This window comes from Aquarana catesbeiana, linkage group LG11 (genome assembly GCF_042186555.1).
Source record: "Aquarana catesbeiana isolate 2022-GZ linkage group LG11, ASM4218655v1, whole genome shotgun sequence".
In the NCBI taxonomy this organism is placed as follows: Eukaryota; Metazoa; Chordata; class Amphibia; order Anura; family Ranidae; genus Aquarana; species Aquarana catesbeiana.
Window position 1 is genome coordinate 282,698,776 of NC_133334.1, and position 21,884 is coordinate 282,720,659.

The window sequence follows — 21,884 nt, forward strand, 5'->3', positions numbered from 1 at the left end:
AAGATGGATTTGGTTCCAAACGAGGGATAGTTGGCACATTTCTTTAGGGTCAGATTGCCGTATTCACACGGGAGGAGGTGGTCATCTTGTGGTAGGTGTTCCATTCAGACCCAATACATACCGGAGCTCCCAACTGTCTCTTATTTAGAGGGACTGCCCTTCTTCTGGGACCAAATCCCTCATGGAGTCTCAGTTGTCCTCTTTTTGGACTGATATATACATCTCTATATAAAATGTACTATTTTACTACCAAGAGTCTTACGCTGCACTGAACATTTTTGCCCAACCTCTAGACAGAGGCATGCGCACAGGGTGTGCTGGGTGTGCCTGGGCACACCCTAATCACCCCCATGCAGTCCTGATTGCCCCTGCTTCCTGGCCCCTCCTGTCTCCTCCCTGCAGTGCTGCCAGCTTCCCTCCTCACCTGTCCCGCCAGCTGCTGCGGGGGACGTTTCAGGATGGAGAGCTGGGAAAGGGGCTGGTAAATATTTCATTCACCCCTTCCTTTTCTGGATGAACACATCGAGTGATCTATACCGATCGCTCCTGTGTTCATTCCTACAGAGGAAATAAACCCTGATGGGTTTTACTTCCTCTTTATTCCCCTGCAAAGTAAAAGCATAATGGGCTAGTATGCATCGCATATTAGCCCATTATGTGGCACTTACCTGCAAACGATGCCCGTGATGTCCCCGCTAATGGAAGCATCCTTCTTCGCCCCTCTCCCTTTCAGGGCCGCAAACTCGGGCTCTGTGACTAGCCAGGAGCCGTGTGACGTCACGGCACACGCTGGGGAAGAAACATCACGGGAGGGCCGTTTCTTCACTGCGCATGTGCTGATGACCTCATCGGCGCACTACAAGGTAGATATTTTCAGTACGTATAGGTAAGCCTTATTATAGGCTTACCTATATTTAAAAATGTCTCAGGGGGGTTTACAACCACTTTAACTGAAGCATAGTAAACTATGTTTGTTTATGAGACATCAGGGGTCTGTTTAGAGTGACCCTTGATATTTCACCAAAGCCCCCCCCCCAACGGGGCTCCTAAAAAAATTTGAAAAAAAATAATTACAAAAATAAAATTGTAAAAAATAAAATAAAAATTGTAAAAAATAATTACAAAAATAAAATTGAAAAAAAAAAAAATAAAATAACAAAAAAAAAGTTAAAAATCATTACAAAAATAAAATTGTAAAAAATAATAAAAATAACAAAAACTTATTGTAAAAAATAATTACAAAAAATTATTGTAAAAAATAATTACAAAAATAACATTTTTAAAAAATAATAAAATAAAAAAAAATTGTAAAAAATAATTACAAAAATAAAATTGTAAAAAATAATTAAAAAAAAACTTCTGACACTGTCCACTGCCCTACTGGCCCCAATCTCTGCTCTGCTGATTTATACGCATGTGTGTTTGTGCTCTGGGTGCACACCCTAATACAAAAGGCTGTGCACACCAATACCTCTAGATTACCACATTTTTTTACTTTGATAAGCCAATAAAAAGGAAAAGATGAGTTTAAAAAATATATATATATATTTATTGAGCATTTTCATATATAACACAGGTCAAATAGGCAAGGTAAAGGAAACAAAAAAAATAAATAAAAAGGAAGAAAAGTCAGAGCGTACAGAACATGCTATCCTAGCTAAATACACAGCATGAGTATAAAATCAGCGAGGAAGCAAAAAAGAAAAGAAATGGTTAATCTAGTAGAAAGAGTATCAGCACAGGGTCATGTTAAATATAGAGGTTTAGCCAATCATATTCTGCATATTAGATCTTTTTGGTTTGTATACCTCTTGCCATATTGGGGACGTTTCCTTCGCCTACATACTGGGGTTGATTTACTAAAGGCAAATAGACTGTGTACATTGCAAAGGGCAGAGGCTCCAAAGTTTAGTAAAAGAGGGGAAGCTTCTTTTTTGAAAGAATACCCAATCACATGCAAAAAAAAGAAAAACAAAAAAAAAAACAGCATTTTTGCTTGCACCTGATTGGATGATGGAAGTCAGCAGAGATTCTGCTCATTTACTAATCTGTGGAACGACGGCTCTTGCAGGCTGCAAAGTCTATTTGCCTTTAGTAAATCCGCCCCACTATGTGCTAAAAGGTGTCCCGCTTTATCATTTCAGGAATGTGGGAGGTGTATTAACGATCTCCAAGATTTGAAAAATGCTGCAAGTAGTTTGTGTATTTCCTGTAGACATATATATTTCCATATTAGGTGACACGTTGGTTAGTGAATGATCAGCAGTCAGATAATGAATGTAGTCCTGCGTTGTAAAATCTCAGGTGCTGATTAGTGTATTACGGAGGATTCCATTGGATTGTAATAGTCGGATGATGAATTCCTCAGCACTTCCTCCTCGGGGCTCATAGGATTTGATGTAATTGAAGTCATTGGGGCCGAGCTTTGTTCAGCCTTTCAGCACAGCAGAAGACAAAGGGCACCGGGGGATCCTGTTTTCCCACTTTTCTGATCTCCCTTTGTCTGGGGTCTGGTGGGACCAGCAATGAGGAGGACTCATTTTACATGAAATGAGATCCGACCAGAGAACAGGGTCTCAGTCTTTGCTGGTTGGCCCCATATCCACGTTCTGGGATGGCGAGCACAGACTCCCATTGTACCGGCATGGGAACTTTTCAAGTCACGTCGTTTCCTTCATCTTTGTTTTCTGGGACCAGAAGGTTGTGGAAGGCCGGGGGAAGGAAAAATGTGTTCATGGGAAGTTTGTTTCTTACTATCCGTCTTTCCAGAGCAAGAAGATCAGCAGAAAGCCACTGCGCATGCTAATAAACTGGAGTATCATGGGGGTGTGGGGCAAACTCATATAGAACTGCAATCACTTGTCTGGCCATCCAATACATTGTTCATATTAAAGAGGAACTTCACTCCCCCGGGGTTCTCTTTAATACCCTTGTATCTAGTAAAATCCTGGACTTTGGACTTAGGCCTATAATAGGTACATTGACGATCTCCTAAACTTGCGATATTTAGGAGATATTCCCAAGGGAAGCAGCTGGTGACGTCACTGGTCTATGTGCTCTGAAGGTTTGGCATAGCGTGCCGGACCTTCAGGGCTTTGTGCCGCAGCCGGGGGCTCTTGCACATGCGCGGGAGTGACATCATCAGGGCCCCGGCCGCTCATACAGCCAGAGCCCGCAAACCTGGAAGGAAGACCGGGTGAAGATGGAAGCCCTGCAATGCATACTAGCACATTATGCCATTGCCTTTGCAGGGGATTTATTTTTTTTTTTTTTTTTTCTGGGGATTTTTTTTTTTTTTTTTTGCCAGCCGTGGTTTACTACCACTTTAAATTATTATAAAAAAAACTGTAAAAAAAAAAAAAAAAGAATCTACCCCCTGCAGGTCTGCGCCATAATGTGCTAGTATGCACCACATTGTGATAGCTTTAGTTTGGCTCCTTCAGAGCTGAACTCTGAAAGCCATAAAATTTAACTTTTTGGCCTAAAAGCAAAACACTATGTGTGGGGGAAAACTAACACCGCACATCACCCTGAACACACCATCCCCACCGTGAAACATGGTGGTGGCAGCATCATGTGGTGGGGATGGTTTTCTTCAGCAGGGACAGGGAAGCTGGTCAGAGTTGATGGGAAGATGGATGGAGACAAATACAGGACAATCTTAGAAGAAAACCTGTTAGAGTCTACAAAAGACTTGAGACTGGGGGGAGGTTCACCTTCCAGCAGGACAACGACCCGAAACATCCAGCCAGAGCTACAATGGAATGGTTTAGATCAAAGCATATTCATGTGTTAGAATGGCCCAGTCACAGTCCAGACCTAAATCCCATTGAGAATCTGTGGCAAGACTTGAAAATTGCTGTTCACAGACGTTCTCCATCCAATCTGACAGAGCTTGAGATATTTTTCGTAAGGAACATTCTTCTCACTGATCACCAATGTAAGGAACATTCTTCTCACTGATCACCAATGTAAGGAAAGGAACATTCTTCGCACTGATCACCAACGTAAGGAACATTCTTCTCACTTATCACCAATGTAAGGAACATTCTTCTCACTGATCACCAATGTAAGGAACATTCTTCTCACTGATCACCAATGTAAGGAACATTCTTCTCACTGATCACCAATGTAAGGAACATTCTTCTCACTGATCACCAATGTAAGGAACATTCTTCTCACTGATCACCAATGTAAGGAACATTCTTCTCACTGATCACCAATGTAAGGAACATTCTTCTCACTGATCACCAATGTAAGGAAAGGAACATTCTTCGCACTGATCACCAATGTAAGGAACATTCTTCTCACTGATCACCAATGTAAGGAACATTCTTCTCACTGATCACCAATGTAAGGAACATTCTTCCCACTGATCACCAATGTAAGGAACATTCTTCTCACTGATCACCAATGTAAGGAACATTCTTCTCACTGATCACCAATGTAAGGAACATTCTTCTCACTGATCACCAATGTAAGGAACATTCTTCTCACTGATCACCAATGTAAGGAACATTCTTCTCACTGATCACCAACGTAAGGAACATTCTTCCCACTGATCACCAACGTAAGGAACATTCTTCTCACTGATCACCAACATAAGGAACCTTCTTCTCACTGATCACCAACATAAGGAACATTCTTCTCACTGATCACCAATGTAAGGAACATTCTTCTCACTGATCACCAATGTAAGGACATTCTTCTCACTGATCACCAATGTAAGGAACATTCTTCCCACTGATCACCAACGTAAGGAACATTCTTCTCACTGATCACCAACGTAAGGAACATTCTTCCCACTGATCACCAACGTAAGGAACATTCTTCTCACTGATCACCAACGTAAGGAACATTCTTCCCACTGATCACCAATGTAAGGGACATTCTTCTCACTGATCACCAATGTAAGGAACATTCTTCTCACTGATCACCAATGTAAGGAACATTCTTCTCACTGATCACCAATGTAAGGAACATTCTTCTCACTGATCACCAATGTAAGGAACATTCTTCTCACTGATCACCAATGTTAGGAACATTCTTCTCACTGATCACCAATGTAAGGAACATTCTTCTCACTGATCACCAATGTAAGGAACATTCTTCTCACTGATCACCAATGTAAGGAACATTCTTCTCACTGATCACCAATGTAAGGAACATTCTTCTCACTGATCACCAATGTAAGGAACATTCTTCTCACTGATCACCAATGTTAGGAACATTCTTCTCACTGATCACCAATGTAAGGAACATTCTTCCCACTGATCACCAATGTTAGGAACATTCTTCTCACTGATCACCAACGTAAGGAACATTCTTCCCACTGATCACCAATGTAAGGAACATTCTTCTCACTGATCACCAACGTAAGGAACCTTCTTCTCACTGATCACCAACATAAGGAACATTCTTCTCACTGATCACCAATGTAAGGAACATTCTTCGCACTGATCACCAACGTAAGGAACCTTCTTCTCACTGATCACCAACATAAGGAACATTCTTCTCACTGATCACCAATGTAAGGAACATTCTTCTCACTGATCACCAATGTAAGGGACATTCTTCTCACTGATCACCAATGTAAGGAACATTCTTCTCACTGATCACCAATGTAAGGAACATTCTTCTCACTGATCACCAACGTAAGGAACATTCTTCTCACTGATCACCAATGTAAGGAACATTCTTCTCACTGATCACCAATGTAAGGGACATTCTTCTCACTGATCACCAATGTAAGGAACATTCTTCTCACTGATCACCAATGTAAGGGACATTCTTCTCACTGATCACCAATGTAAGGAACATTCTTCCCATCACACTGTTATATCACGAGTTGTAGATAGAGGAATTATTTGCAGAGGATCCCTAAGTCGGGAAAGTTGATTTATGGGGTCATTGAACTGAGACATTTCCCTTCTCATTGTATCAATATTAAGTTGTAAAAACTTGAACAAATCCTTGAAATAAGTCCCTCCTCCCAGCTGTGGGGAACATTCACATTGTTTCCTGATGATTAGAAAAGTTGCAGATTCATCCTTGGATGTTGCAAGGTCCCCGGCGTGTCCCCATCCTGCCAAGACTTATCATTTGGTTACATAACGGGATATTTATAGGAAGTGCGCTACGCCCCGATCTCCGACATTTCATGGAGGAAGGAATGTGTAACTATTATTGGACAAGTTGTTACTCTTCTTCACCTCATTCTATTCAAATGGTCCCCAGGGACCTTCCCATGGAGGTCCTTGTTCAGCCACTTCCTGTGATTAGGTGCCATGAGTCCCCCAATATTGCACCTGCATTGTTACCACATTACATACCCCCCGGGGGAGACTAAGGCTTAGACATGGGGCTGAATTGCCACTTTCAGAATGATTTTAGGAGGCATTTTACAGGCAGTGAGGAGTGATTGGGTGTGCAAATGATGTGAATGATACATTGGGAAAAAAATTGAGAGAATTCCTTTTTTTTTATACTTTTTTATTATTTCTTCTAAATAAAACCCGCAGGAATAAAAATTTCTCCTCTCACAGGTGAGCCCCACCTGTCCAGGAAAAAATACGAGGGGTCTTCAAAAAGTTTCCACACTTTTTTAATATTCAATAGAGTTAAAAGAAGGGTGAACTTTTTGAAGAACCCTCCTATATAATACATCAGGGCAGACGAAACGCGTTATGGGCCGATCACACCAGCAGCTGAAACATTCTTCTACCTCCCCGGTACTCTACAGGCCTTAGGTAGGTTCACATTACTACGGGTTGGAAATGCATGCAAAATCATGCGTGTTCCCAAGCAGCAGGCAAACGTTTTATTTCGGACGCTTGTAGGAGCCGGAATGCATAAAGGGGTCCGGGAACCCCCAGAAACAGAGCGCAGAATGATGCCAGGGGGCACCACCTAGAAATGGAAAGCTGATTTTTGGGTGGAATGACCCTTTCAGCATGTTGGGTGCCGAGCCTGCCATACTCCACCATACCCTGCCATACGCCACCATACCCTACCATACTCCACCATACTCCACCATACCCTGCCATACCCTACCATACCCCGCCGTACTCCACCATACCCTGCCATACGCCACCATACCCTACCATACTCCACCATACCCCGCCACACCCTGCCATACCCCACCATACTCCACCATACCCTGCCATACCCCGCCGTACTCCACCATACCCTTCCATACCCCACCACACCCTGCCATACCCCACCATACCCTGCCACACCCCGCCATACCCTGTTATACCCTCCCATACTCCACTATACCCTGTTCTACCCCACCATACCCTGCCATACTCCACCATACCCTGCAATACACCACCATACCCTACCATACTCCACCATACCCCACCATACTCCTCCATACCCTGCCACACCCTGCCATACCCCACCATATCCTGCTGTACTCCACCATACCCCGCCGTACTCCACCATACCCTTCCATACCCCACCATACCCTGCCATACTCCACCATACCCTGCCATACCCTGTTATACCCTCCCATACTCCACCATACCCTGTTATACCCCACCATACCCTCCCATACTCCACCACACCCTACCATACCCTGCCACATCCCACTATACCCCACCACACTTTCCCATATCCCCCCATACTCCACCATACCCTGCCATAGCCCACCATACCCTCCCATACTCCACTACATCCCACCATACCCTGCCACACCCCACTATACCCTGCCATACCTTCCCATACCCCACCATACTTTCCCATACCCTGCCATACTCCACCACACCCTGCCATACCCCACCATACCCTGCTATACCCCACCATACCCCATCATACCCTCCCATACCTCACCATACCCTCCCATACCCTCCCATACCCCATCATACCCTCCCATACCCCACCATACCCTCCCATACCCCATCATACCCTCCCATACCCCATCATACCCTCCCATACCCCACCATACCCTCCCATACCCTGCAATACTCCACCATACCCTGCCATATGTGAGGAGAAGGTGAGGTTCCAGGCACACAGCCAAAGCACACCGACTTATCTGCTGAGCTTTGCACTGGGTGGGGCTAAGAACACACCTGTCACCTGTGGGACAGGCTGTCCCTCCTCTGTCAGTCCTAGCATAGGATCCCCACTATCAGTCCCAACATAGGATCCCCTCTATCAGTCCCAACATAGGATCCCCTCTATCAGTCCCAACATAGGATCCCCACTATCAGTCCCAACATAGGATCCCCACTATCAGTCCCAACATAGGATCCCCACTATCAGTCCCAACATAGGATCCCCTCTATCAGTCCCAACATAGGATCCCCTCTATCAGTCCCAACATAGGATCCCTACTATCAGTCCCAACATAGGATCCCCACTATCAGTCCCAACATAGGATCCCCACTATCAGTCCCAACATAGGATCCCCACTATCAGTCCCAACATAGGATCCCCACTATCAGTCCCAACATAGGATCCCCACTATCAGTCCCAACATAGGATCCCCTCTATCAGTCCCAACATAGGATCCCCACTATCAGTCCCAACATAGGATCCCTACTATCAGTCCCAACATAGGATCCCTACTATCAGTCCCAACATAGGATCCACTCCATCAGTCCCAGCACAGGATCCCCACTATCAGTTTCTATTATAGTCCTAGTACAGGATCCCTCCCCCTGTGATCCCTATCCCAGTCCTCCCCCCCCCCCTGTGATCCCTATCCGAGTCCTCTCCTCCCCCCCCTGTGATCCCTATCCCAGTCTCCTCTCCTCCCCCCTGTGATCCCTATCCCAGTCCTCTCCTCCCCCCTGTGATCCCTATCCGAGTCCTCTCCTCCCCCCCCTGTGATCCCTATCCCAGTCTCCTCTCCTCCCCCCTGTGATCCCTATCCGAGTCCTCTCCTCCCCCCCCTGTGATCCCTATCCCAGTCTCCTCTCCTCCCCCCTGTGATCCCTATCCCAGTCCTCTCCTCCCCCCTGTGATCCCTATCCCAGTCCTCTCCTCCCCCCCTGTGATCCCTATCCCAGTCTCCTCTCCTCCCCCTGTGATCCCTATCCCAGTCCTCTCCTCCCCCCTGTAATCCCTATCCCAGTCCTCCCCCCCCTGTGATCCCTATCCCAGTCCTCCCCCCCTGTGATCCCTATCCCAGTCCTCTCCCCCTGTGATCCCTATCCCAGTCCTCTCCCCCCCCCTGTGATCCCTATCCCAGTCCTCTCCCCCCCTGTGATCCCTATCCCAGTCCTCCCCCCCCCTGTGATCCCTATCCCAGTCCTCTCCCCCCCCTGTGATCCCTATCCCAGTCCTCTCCCCCCCCTGTGATCCCTATCCCAGTCCTCTCTTCCCCCCCTGTGATCCCTATCCCAGTCCTCTCCCCCCCCTGTGATCCCTATCCCAGTCCTCTCTTCCCCCCCTGTGATCCCTATCCCAGTCCTCTCTCCCCCCCCTGTGATCCCTATCCCAGTCCTCTCCCCCCCCTGTGATCCCTATCCCAGTCCTCTCCTCCCCCCCTGTGATCCCTATCCCAGTCTCCTCTCCTCCCCCCTGTGATCCCTATCCCAGTCCTCTCCTCCCCCCCTGTGATCCCTATCCCAGTCCTCTCCTCCCCCTGTGATCCCTATCCCAGTCCTCTCCTCCCCCCTGTAATCCCTATCCCAGTCCTCCCCCCCCTGTGATCCCTATCCCAGTCCTCCCCCCCTGTGATCCCTATCCCAGTCCTCTCCTCCCCCCTCTCGGGTGATGACAGTTCCCGGTAGGAGGGAGGAGTAGTGGGCGGGGTGTGGGCGGGGCGGAGGATGGCTGTGTGTCCGGTGTGTTCCCGGTGATGGAGCGGCCCGGATGGCGGGGAAGACAGGCAGCGGTGGCGGGGAGATCGGTGGGGGGATGGGGGAGCTGTCCCTGGATCGGGTGCTGAAGTCGTACGATCAGCCAATCAATGAAGAGCAGGCGTGGGCCGTGTGCTACCAGTGTGCCCGGGGACTGTGCCAGGGACCGGCGGGTGTACCGAGCAGCACCGCCCGAATCCGGGACCCCGCATCACTACTACTGCACCGGGATGGGACCGTCACCCTGGCGGCTCCGGGTGAGTCCAAGAGCTTACAATCTATTCCTAGGCTACAGAGCTTACAATCTATTCCTTGGCTACAGAGCTTACAATCTATTCCTAGGCTACAGAGCTTACAATCTATTCCTTGGCTACAGAGCTTACAATCTATTCCTAGGCTACAGAGCTTACAATCTATTCCTTGGCTACAGAGCTTACAATCTATTCCTAGGCTACCGAGCTTACAATCTATTCCTAGGCTACAGAGCTTACAATCTATTCCTTGGCTACAGAGCTTACAATCTATTCCTAGGCTACAGAGCTTACAATCTATTCCTAGGCTACAGAGCTTACAATCTATTCCTTGGTTACAGAGCTTACAATCTATTCCTAGGCTACAGAGCTTACAATCTATTCCTTGGCTACAGAGCTTACAATCTATTCCTAGGCTACAGAGCTTACAATCTATTCCTTGGCTACAGAGCTTACAATCTATTCCTTGGCTACAGAGCTTACAATCTATTCATTGGTTACAGAGCTTACAATCTATTCATTGGTTACAGAGCTTACAATCTATTCATTGGCTACAAAGCTTACAATCTATTCCTTGGTTACAGAGCTTACAATCTATTCCTAGGCTACAGAGCTTACAATCTATTCATTGGCTACAGAGCTTACAATCTATTCATTGGCTACAGAGCTTACAATCTATTCCTTGGCTACAGAGCTTACAATCTATTCCTAGGGGTACAGAGCTTACAATCTATTCCTAGGGGTACAGAGCTTACAATCTATTCCTTGGCTACAGAGCTTACAATCTATTCCTTGGTTACAGAGCTTACAATCTATTCCTTGGTTACAGAGCTTACAATCTATTCCTAGGGGTACAGAGCTTTCAATCTATTCCTTGGTTACAGAGCTTACAATCTATTCCTTGGTTACAGAGCTTACAATCTATTCCTAGGGGTACAGAGCTTACAATCTATTCCTTGGCTACAGAGCTTACAATCTATTCCTTGGTTACAGAGCTTACAATCTATTCCTTGGTTACAGAGCTTACAATCTATTCCTAGGGGTACAGAGCTTACAATCTATTCCTTGGTTACAGAGCTTACAATCTATTCCTAGGCTACAGAGCTTACAATCTATTCATTGGCTACAGAGCTTACAATCTATTCCTTGGCTACAGAGCTTACAATCTATTCCTAGGGGTACAGAGCTTACAATCTATTCCTAGGGGTACAGAGCTTACAATCTATTCCTTGGTTACAGAGCTTACAATCTATTCCTTGGTTACAGAGCTTACAATCTATTCCTTGGCTACAGAGCTTACAATCTATTCCTAGGCTACAGAGCTTACAATCTATTCCTTGCCTACAGAGCTTACAATCTATTCCTTGGCTACAGAGCTTACAATCTATTCCTAGGGCTACAGAGCTTACAATCTATTCCTTGGCTACAGAGCTTACAATCTATTCCTTGGCTACAGAGCTTACAATCTATTCCTAGGGCTACAGAGCTTACAATCTATTCCTTGGACACAGAGCTTACAATCTATTCCTTGGCTACAGAGCTTACAATCTATTCCTTGGCTACAGAGCTTACATTCTATTCCTTGGCTACAGAGCTTACATTCTATTCCTTGGACACAGAGCTTACAATCTATTCATTGGCTACAGAGCTTACAATCCATTCCTAGGGCTACAGAGCTTACAATCTATTCCTAGGCTACAGAGCTTACAATCTATTCCTTGGACACAGAGCTTACAATCTATTCCTTGGCTACAGAGCTTACAATCCATTCCTAGGGCTACAGAGCTTACAATCTATTCCTTGGTTACAGAGCTTACAATCTATTCCTTGGTTACAGAGCTTACAATCTATTCCTTGGTTACAGAGCTTACAATCTATTCCTTGGCTACAGAGCTTACAATCTATTCCTTGGCTACAGAGCTTACAATCCATTCCTTGGCTGCAGAGCTTACAATCCATTCCTTGGCTGCAGAGCTTACAATCCATTCCTTGGCTGCAGAGCTTACAATCTATTCCTTGGCTGCAGAGCTTACAATCTATTCCTATAGATGGGACTCCAGGTGAGTGCAGAGCTTTGACTGCAGAGCTTACAATCTATTCCAAAGAGAGACCTAATGACTTGACATAGCAGAGACCCTTGAATTTTATACTTTTATAAAAAAGGTGATTTCCTGAGTCAGGACTTCCAGGGTCACCCCACCCCGGAGTCACTCCACCCCAGGGTCACCCCACTCCAGGGTCACCCCACTCCAGGGTCACCCCACTCCAGGGTTACCCCGGGGTCACATTGTTTGAGCATTCTGGTTTTAGTAAATAGGGTGATATATCTGCCAGGAGAGGCAATAAACTGGGTGCATTTTCTGGCCTTTTCAGGGGCTCCCATTGGTCTATAGGGACCGAGAAAGTCCCAATCCCGCCCCAGGGGGGCCCATCATCTTTTTCAGGCCCCAAGTGTCACCACACCGGGGGGGGGTCAGGCATTGTGGGACACAATGGGAATCCACATGTTGAGCATTTCTAGAAAACCAATCGCTTAAAATTCACATCTAAGCAAAATGCAGAGCGTATTCCATTCCTAGAGATTTCAGGGGCCCCCTCCATACGGGGCCCTCTATGTTCTGTGTGCTTCCCTGTGCTTTACTGAGTCTGGGAAGGACAAATACAGCGCCTGACACTCTTCCCTACAGCCTGTCAAAGTCTATGGAAGGCTGCGGCTGGACGGGGATACATATAATTACATAGTATTACATAGAAGGTGAGGTTGAAAAAAGACACAAGTCCAACCTATGTTGTGTGATTATATGTCAGTATTACATTGTATATCCCTGTATGTTGCTGTCATTCAGGTGATTATTTCTTGAAGCTATCAATGCTCCCTGCTGAGACCACCGCCTGTGGAAGGGAATTCCACATCTTTCCCGCTCTCACAGTAAAGAACCCTCTACATAGTTTAAGGTTAAACCTCTTTTCTTCTAATTGTAATGAGTGGCCACGAGTCTTATTAAACTCTCTTCTGCGAAAAAGTTTTATTTCTATTGTGGGGTCACCAGTCCGGTATTTGTATATTGTGGGGTCACCAGTCCGGTATTTATATATTGTGGGGTCACCAGTCCGGTATTTGTATATTGTGGGGTCACCAGTCCGGTATTTATATATTGTGGGGTCACCAGTCCGGTATTTGTATATTGTGGGGTCACCAGTCCGGTATTTCTCTATTGTGGGGTCACCAGTCCGGTATTTGTATATTGTGGGGTCACCAGTACAGTATTTATATATTGTGGGGTCACCAGTCCGGTATTTGTATATTGTGGGGTCACCAGTACAGTATTTATATATTGTGGGGTCACCAGTCCGGTATTTATATATTGTGGGGTCACCAGTCTGGTATTTATATATTGTGGGGTCACCAGTCTGGTATTTGTATATTGTGGGGTCACCAGTCTGGTATTTGTATATTGTGGGGTCACCAGTCCGGTATTTATATATTGTGGGGTCACCAGTCCGGTATTTATATATTGTGGGGTCACCAATCCGGTATTTGTATATTGTGGGGTCACCAGTCCGGTATTTATATATTGTGGGGTCACCAGTCCGGTATTTGTATATTGTGGGGTCACCAGTCCGGTATTTGTATATTGTGGGGTCACCAGTCCGGTATTTATATATTGTGGGGTCACCAGTCCGGTATTTCTCTATTGTGGGGTCACCAGTCCGGTATTTATATATTGTGGGGTCACCAGTCCGGTATTTATATATTGTGGGGTCACCAGTCCGGTATTTGTATATTGTGGGGTCACCAGTCCGGTATTTATATATTGTGGGGTCACCAGTCCGGTATTTGTATATTGTGGGGTCACCAGTCCGGTATTTATATATTGTGGGGTCACCAGTCCGGTATTTCTCTATTGTGGGGTCACCAGTCCAGTATTTATATATTGTGGGGTCACCAGTCCGGTATTTGTATATTGTGGGGTCACCAGTCCGGTATTTATATATTGTGGGGTCACCAGTCCAGTATTTATATATTGTGGGGTCACCAGTCCGGTATTTGTATATTGTGGGGTCACCAGTCTGGTATTTGTATATTGTGGGGTCACCAGTCCGGTATTTGTATATTGTGGGGTCACCAGTCCGGTATTTGTATATTGTGGGGTCACCAGTCCGGTATTTATATATTGTGGGGTCACCAGTCTGGTATTTATATATTGAGGGGTCACCAGTCTGGTATTTATATATTGAGGGGTCACCAGTGTGGTATTTGTATATTGTGGGGTCACCAGTCCGGTATTTGTATATTGTGGGGTCACCAGTCCGGTATTTATATATTGTGGGGTCACCAGTCCGGTATTTATATATTGTGGGGTCACCAGTACAGTATTTGTAAATTGAAATCATATCCCCTCTCAAGCGTCTCTTCTCCAGAGAGAATAAGTTCAGAGCTCACAACCTTTCCTCATAACTAAGATCCTCCAGACCCTTTATTATCTTTGTTGCCCTTCTTTGTAGTCGCTCCATTTCCAGTACGTCCTTCCTGAGGACTGGTGCCCAGAACTGGACTGCATACTCCAGGTGCGGCTGGACCAGAGTCTTGTAGAGCGGGAGAATTATCGTTTTATCTCTGGAGTTGATCCCCCTTTTAATGCCAATATTCTGTTTGCTTTGTTAGCAGCAGCTTGGCATTGCATGTCATTGCTGAGCCTATCATCTACTAGGACCCCCAGGTCCTTTTCCATCCTAGATCCCCCCAGAGGTTCTCCCCCCAGTATATAGATTGCATTCATATTTTTACCACCCAAATGCATTATTTTACATTTTTCTCCTGGACCGCCCGTCGTCGTTTTACGTTGCTACTTTGAAGAGGAATACTGTTGTTATGGCAGCAGCTACCATAACCCCCAGTATCCTCTTCTTCAGCGGGTGGTCTGCTTCAAGATAAAAGTGGTCTCTGCGGCGGATTCGCTGCAAGATCACTTTTATTGGCGGCGGGAGAGGCCCCCCCCCCCCCCCCCCCCGCTGCTCTTCGGTGCCCTCCGCCGCTTACCGGAGCCGTCAGTATCGGCGGAGGCCATCGGGTCCTTTCCCTGGCTTGGCATGGAGACGAGGGAGGGGAAGATGGCCCCCCCACCCATCTCCATACCACTGCAGGGTATTTGTTTTATTACATTTTAATATAAATATGAGATCTGAAGTCTTTTTTACCCTCCACAGATCTCATATTAAAGAGGACCTGTCATGCTTTTTTTCTATTACAAGGGATGTTTACATTTTTGTAATAGGAATAAAAGTGACACCATTTTTTTTTAAAGAACAGTGTAAAAAAAAAATAAAAGGTAAAATAAATAGGAAAATGTATTTATTTTTTTTTTAAATGCACCCCGTCCCGCTGAGCTCGCGTGCAGAAGCGAACGCATACGTGAGCAGCGCCCGCATATGAAAACGGTGTTCAAACCACACATGTGAGGTATCGCCGCGATCGGTAGAGCGAGAGCAATAATTCTAGCCCCAGACCTCCTCTGTAACTCTAAACATGCAACCTGTAGAATTTTTTAAACGTCGTCTATGGAGATTTTTAAGGGTAAATGTTTGTCGCCATTCCACGAGCGGGCGCAATTTTGAAGCGTGACATTAGGGGAGTCAATTTACTCAGCGTAACATTATCTTTCACAATATAAAAAAAAATTGGGCTAACTTTACTGTTGTCTTATTTTTTAATTAAAAAAAAGTGTATTTTTTCCAAAAAAAAAAGTGTGCTTGCAAGACCGCTACGCAAATATGGTGTGACAGAAAGTATTGCAACGACCGCCATTTTATTCTCTAGGGTGTTAGAAAATATATATATATAATGCTTGGGGGTTCTAAGTAATTTTCTACAAAAAAACTATTTTTAACTTGTAAACACCAAATCTCAGAAAGAGGCTCGGTCCTTAAGTGGTTAAACCTCATTTGCCATGTAGTTAGCTTAGCTTAGTATCGTCTGCAAATACAGGGATTGAACTGTTTATCCCATCCTCCAGGTCATTTATGAACAAATTAAATAGGATTGGTCCCAGCACAGAACCCTGGGGAACCCCACTACCCACCCCTGACCATTCTGAGTACTCCCCATTTATCACCACCCTCTGAACTCGCCCTTGTAGCCAATCCATGTACTCACCCTATGGTTGAATGCTCAGATTTAAGGCCCTTACAGTGTTCAGCACCGTCCAACTGCAGCCTGCCGTAAACTTTGCCAGGCTGTAAGCAGTGGGGCTGGATGGGGCACTTGTCCTTCCCAGACCCACTGGTGTCAGTGGAAGGAATAGTTCCCCCGTCATTGGTATTAGTGAGAGGAATAGTGTCCCATCATTGGTGTCAGTGGGAGGAATAGTGTCCCATCATTGGTGTCAGTGGGAGGAATAGTGCCCCATCATTGGTATTAGTGGGAGGAATAGTGCCCCATCATTGGTATTAGTGGGAGGAATAGTGCCCCATCATTGGTATCAGTGGGAGGAATAGTGTCTCATCATTGGTGTCAGTGGGAGGAATAGTGCCCCATCATTGGTTTTAGTGGGAGGAATAGTGCCCCATCATTGGTATTAGTGGGAGGAATAGTGTCCCATCATTGGTATTAGTGGGAGGAATAGTGTCTCATCATTGGCGTCAGTGGGAGGAATAGGGCCCCATCATTGGTGTCAGTGGGAGGAATAGTGTCCCATCATTGGTGTCAGTGGGAGGAATAGTGCCCCATCATTGGTGTCAGTGGGAGGAATAGGGCCCCATCATTGGTGTCAGTGGAAGGAATAGTTCCCCCGTCATTGGTATTAGTGGGAGGAATAGTGTCCCATCATTGGTGTCAGTGGGAGGAATAGTGTCCCATCATTGGTGTCAGTGGGAGGAATAGTGCCCCATCATTGGTATTAGTGGGAGGAATAGTGCCCCATCATTGGTATTAGTGGGAGGAATAGTGTCCCATCATTGGTGTCAGTGGGAGGAATAGTGCCCCATCATTGGTATCAGTGGGAGGAATAGTGTCTCATCATTGGTGTCAGTGGGAGGAATAGTGCCCCATCATTGGTTTTAGTGGGAGGAATAGTGCCCCATCATTGGTATTAGTGGGAGGAATAGTGTCCCATCATTGGTATTAGTGGGAGGAATAGTGTCTCATCATTGGCGTCAGTGGGAGGAATAGGGCCCCATCATTGGTGTCAGTGGGAGGAATAGTGTCCCATCATTGGTGTCAGTGGGAGGAATAGTGCCCCATCATTGGTGTCAGTGGGAGGAATAGGGCCCCATCATTGGTGTCAGTGGGAGGAATAGTGCCCCATCATTGGTATCAGTGGGAGGAATAGTGCCCCATCATTGGTGTCAGTGGCAGGAATAGTGCCCCATCATTGGTGTCAGTGGCAGGAATAGTGCCCCATCATTGGTATCAGTTGGAGGAATAGTGTCCCATCATTGGTGTCAGTGGGAGGAATAGTGCCCCATCATTGGTATCAGTTGGAGGAATAGTGTCCCATCATTGGTGTCAGTGGGAGGAATAGTGTCCCATCATTGGTGTCAGTGGGAGGAATAGTGTCCCATCATTGGTGTCAGTGGGAGGAATAGTGTCCCATCATTGGTGTCAGTGGGAGGAATAGTGTCCCATCATTGGTGTCAGTGGGAGGAATAGTGTCCCATCATTGGTGTCAGTGGGAGGAATAGTGTCCCATCATTGGTGTCAGTGGGAGGAATAGTGCCCCATCATTGGTATCAGTGGGAGGAATAGTGCCCCCATCATTGGTATCAGTGGGAGGAATAGTGTCCCATCATTGGTGTCAGTGGGAGGAATAGTGCCCCATCATTGGTATCAGTGGGAGGAATAGTGCCCCCATCATTGGTATCAGTGGGAGGAATAGTGTCCCATCATTGGTGTCAGTGGGAGGAATAGTGTCCCATCATTGGTATCAGTGGGAGGAATAGTGCCCCGTCATTGGTGTCAGTGGGGGGAATAGTGTCCCGTCATTGGTATCAGTGGGAGGAATAGTGCCCCGTCATTGGTGTCAGTGGGGGGAATAGTGTCCCGTCATTGGTATCAGTGGGAGGAATAGTGCCCCATCATTGGTGTCAGTGGGAGGAATAGTGTCCCATCATTGGTGTCAGTGGGAGGAATAGTGCCCCATCATTGGTGTCAGTGGGAAGAATAGTGCTCCATCATTGGTGTAAGTGGGAAGAATAGTGCCCCATCATTGGTGTCAGTGGGAGGAATAGTGCCCCATCATTGGTGTCAGTGGGAAGAATAGTGCCCCATCATTGGTGTCAGTGGGAGGAATAGTGCCCCATCATTGGTGTCAGTGGGAAGAATAGTGCCCCATCATTGGCTTCTCTTGAATTGAATTTCTCTCTTCCTGGAAGTGATTATAAAATATTAGCAACTTTGTATCTCCCGGGAGCTCCGGATGTGACATCCCACCTCAGCCATTATATGGGGGTCTCTCTCTGGATGTGATGTCCCACCTCTTCCATTATATGGCGGTCTCTCTCTGGATGTGATGTCCCACCTCTTCCATTATATGGGGGTCTCTCTCCGGATGTGATGTCCCACCTCTTCCATTATATGGCGGTCTCTCTCTGGATGTGATGTCCCACCTCTTCCATTATATGGGGGTCTCTCTCCGGATGTGATGTCCCACCTCTTCCATTATATGGGGGTCTCTCTCCGGATGTGATGTCCCACCTCTTCCATTATATGGGATGCTCTCTCCAGATGTGATGTCCCACCTCTTCCATTATATGGGGGTCTCTCTCCGGATGTGATGTCCCACCTCTTCCATTATATGGGGGTCTCTCTCCGGATGTGATGTCCCACCTCTTCCATTATATGGGGGTCTCTCTCCGGATGTGATGTCCCACCTCTTCCATCATATGGGGGTCTCTCTCCGGATGTGATGTCCCACCTCTTCCATTATATGGGATGCTCTCTCCAGATGTGATGTCCCACCTCTTCCATTATATGGGGGTCTCTCTCTGGATGTGATGTCCCACCTTTTCCATTATATGGGGGTCTCTCTCTGGATGTGACATCCCACCTCTTCCATTATATGGGGGTCTCTCTCTGGATGTGATGTCCCACCTCTGCCATTATATGGGGGTCTCTCTCCGGATGTGATGTCCCACCTCTTCCATTATATTGGGGTCTCTCTCCGGATGTGATGTCCCACCTCTTCCATTATATGGGGGTCTCTCTCTGGATGTGATGTCCCACCTCTGCCATTATATGGGGGTCTCTCTCCGGATGTGATGTCCCACCTCTTCCATTATATTGGGGTCTCTCTCTGGATGTGATGTCCCACCTCTGCCATTATATGAGGGTCTCTCTCCAGATGTGATGTCCCACGTTTTCCATTATTTAGGGGTCTCTCTGTTGTTTCAGAACTTTTGGAGTTTATTCCTATATTGTACAGAAAATGCAGCAGGAGGAATGCAGGACTTCTAGCCTGGGGGGTTTATATCGGGGCATTGGAGGTGAATACAGAACACTGAGGATATGGGGGGATTGGATGAGAGAAAACTGGGGGAGTTCATTCTAATGATAGAAGAGGAAGATGGATTGTTCTGAGAGCAGGAAATACAAAGAATAAGAGCGAGAGAAAGAGAGAGAAAGGGGGAAGAGGGAGAGGAATGAATGAATAAACGTCAGTGAAAAAGAGAAAGAGAAGTGACAGAAATGTGTGTGGGGGGAGGGGAGAGGGGGGAGGGGGGGCTGGGGAGACAGAGTAGTAAGAAGAAAGAAAAACAGGAATGAAAGAGAAAATAAGGAGAAGTGAACAAAGGGGAAAAGAGAAAAGGGAAAACAGGGAAAAGGGGGAAGAGAGAGAGAGAGGACAAGAGTGAAAGAGAGAAAAGAGATATATAATTAAAAGGGGGGGGGGTGCAAGATAGGAAGAGGGGGAGACAGAAAAAGACAAAGGAAAGAGAGAAAGGGGGGAGGGAGGAAAAATAGGGGGAGATAGAAAGGAAGACAAAGAAAGGGACAAATGGGGTGAGAGAGAGAGAGAGAGAGAGAGAGAGAGAGAGAGAGAAAAAAAGGAGAGAGTTGCAAGAATTAAAATTCATTGAGCAGGTTGTAGGAGAAAATGCCTGGGAGGGTTGTAGTGTGGGGGTATACGGGGTGTAGGGAGTATAGGGCGTGTAGGGAATATAGCAGGTATGGGGGTGTAGTGGGCATATGAGTGTAGGGGTATACAGGGAATAGGAGGTGTAGAGGGTATACAGGGTGTAGGGTATATGGGGTATAGGAGGTGTAAGGGGTATATAGGTGTAGGGGTATACAGGGTTTAATGGGTGTAGGGGTACATGGGGTATAGGAGGTGTAAGGGGTATATAGGTGTAGGGGTATACAGGGTTTAGGGGGTGTAGGGGTACATGGGGTATAGGAGGTGTAGGGGTATAGGAGGTATATGAATGTAGGGGTATACAGTGTATAGGGGGTGTAGAAGGATAGGGGGTATAGGGGATGTAGGGCTATACAGGGTGTAGGAGTAGAGGGGGTGTGGGGCAGTTGGCCATGAAGGGTATGGATAGGTAGCACTTGTTACCAACGAATACATTTTCTAATGTCCGCTCTATATATGTGTCTAGTAAGATGTTCTCTGCTTTGCTGCTACATTTGTTCTGTTCCCAAAAGGTCTTCATGGTCTTGAAGGTGTGATTGTACAGATGTGGTTGTGTAGAGGACGCTGGGGGTACAGAACTCGGGGTCATCACATTAGATGGTGTATGGAAGTAAACAGGTCTTGCTAGAATTAGGGGGTTAAGGGTATATGGGATATAGAGGTATACAGGGTATAGGGGATGTAGAGGTATACGGGGTATAGGGGGTGTAGAGGTATTCGGGGTATATGGGGTGTGGTGGTATAGGGGGTGTAGAGGTATACGGGGTATATGGGGTGTGGTGGTATAGGGGGTGTAGAGGTATACGGGGTATATGGGGTATAGGGGTATACAGGGTATAGGGGGTGTAGAGGTATACAGGGTATAGGGGGTGTGGTGGTATAGGGGTATAAGGGTATAGGGGTGTAGGGGTGTAAGGGGTATAAGGGTATATGGAGTATAGGGGGTGTAGGGGAAATGATAGAATGTATCCACAATGAGCTTCTAATGTTTCACATTCTATTTCTACTTTACATTTTTTTACAGAACTCCTTTAAATTAAAACCATGTAAAAAAAATGAAAATGTCAAAGTGACATAAAAACTAATATTGATGAATTGTTAATTCCTCTTTCTGTAAGCTTTTGTTATTGTTCATCCAGCATGTGAGGTTAATGATCCCAATAAGTAGGGATCCCTCTGAGGTTGCCTCTAGCCCTGTGATATGGTATATAATGTTACTGCAGCAGAGGAAGGTGTAACCCGCCGGTGCTCCTCTATTCATGTCAGTGTACCCTGCCATGTATGTGAGCCGAGTTCACAGCTCTCCTTGCCATGCCCCCTGTGTACGGCTCTGTAGGGATGTGTGGGGATGGATGCCAGGAACCTGATCTGTACCTGCCCAGTGTTTACATCTGCATCATGCGCCATGCTGCAGGCAGAAGGCTGGGTCCTCATCCTCATCCCCCACCTTTTACTGCAAAGAGCAGTCAGCGGCACTGTGCATGAGAGGGATGTGCGTGTCTGTGGTCTGTGTGGTATGAGGATGGGAGGATGGGATCCTGTAGGGATTCTGCATGCTGGATTGTCTGCGTCTCTGTGAACAGATGGCTTTAATAACACATATGGGACATTTCTACTTATTTTATCCACCTTCAACCAGCTTCTAATGGTAATGTAATCAAATGGCCTACAACAGCCTTTCTCAACAGTTT

General features: G+C 46.3%; 1 protein-coding gene across 1 annotated transcript in view; it reads left to right on the plus strand.

The window, feature by feature from the left end:
- Positions 1-9,772: 9,772 nt before the first annotated feature.
- SPIRE2 (spire type actin nucleation factor 2) overlaps positions 9,773-21,884 on the plus strand; it is an 84,305-nt gene continuing 72,193 nt past the window's right edge. The window contains exon 1 of the mRNA XM_073605964.1: positions 9,773-10,069. Within this exon, the coding sequence (XP_073462065.1) occupies positions 9,826-10,069 (244 nt within the window). The 5' untranslated portion in view covers positions 9,773-9,825. The remainder of the gene's footprint in view (positions 10,070-21,884) is intronic.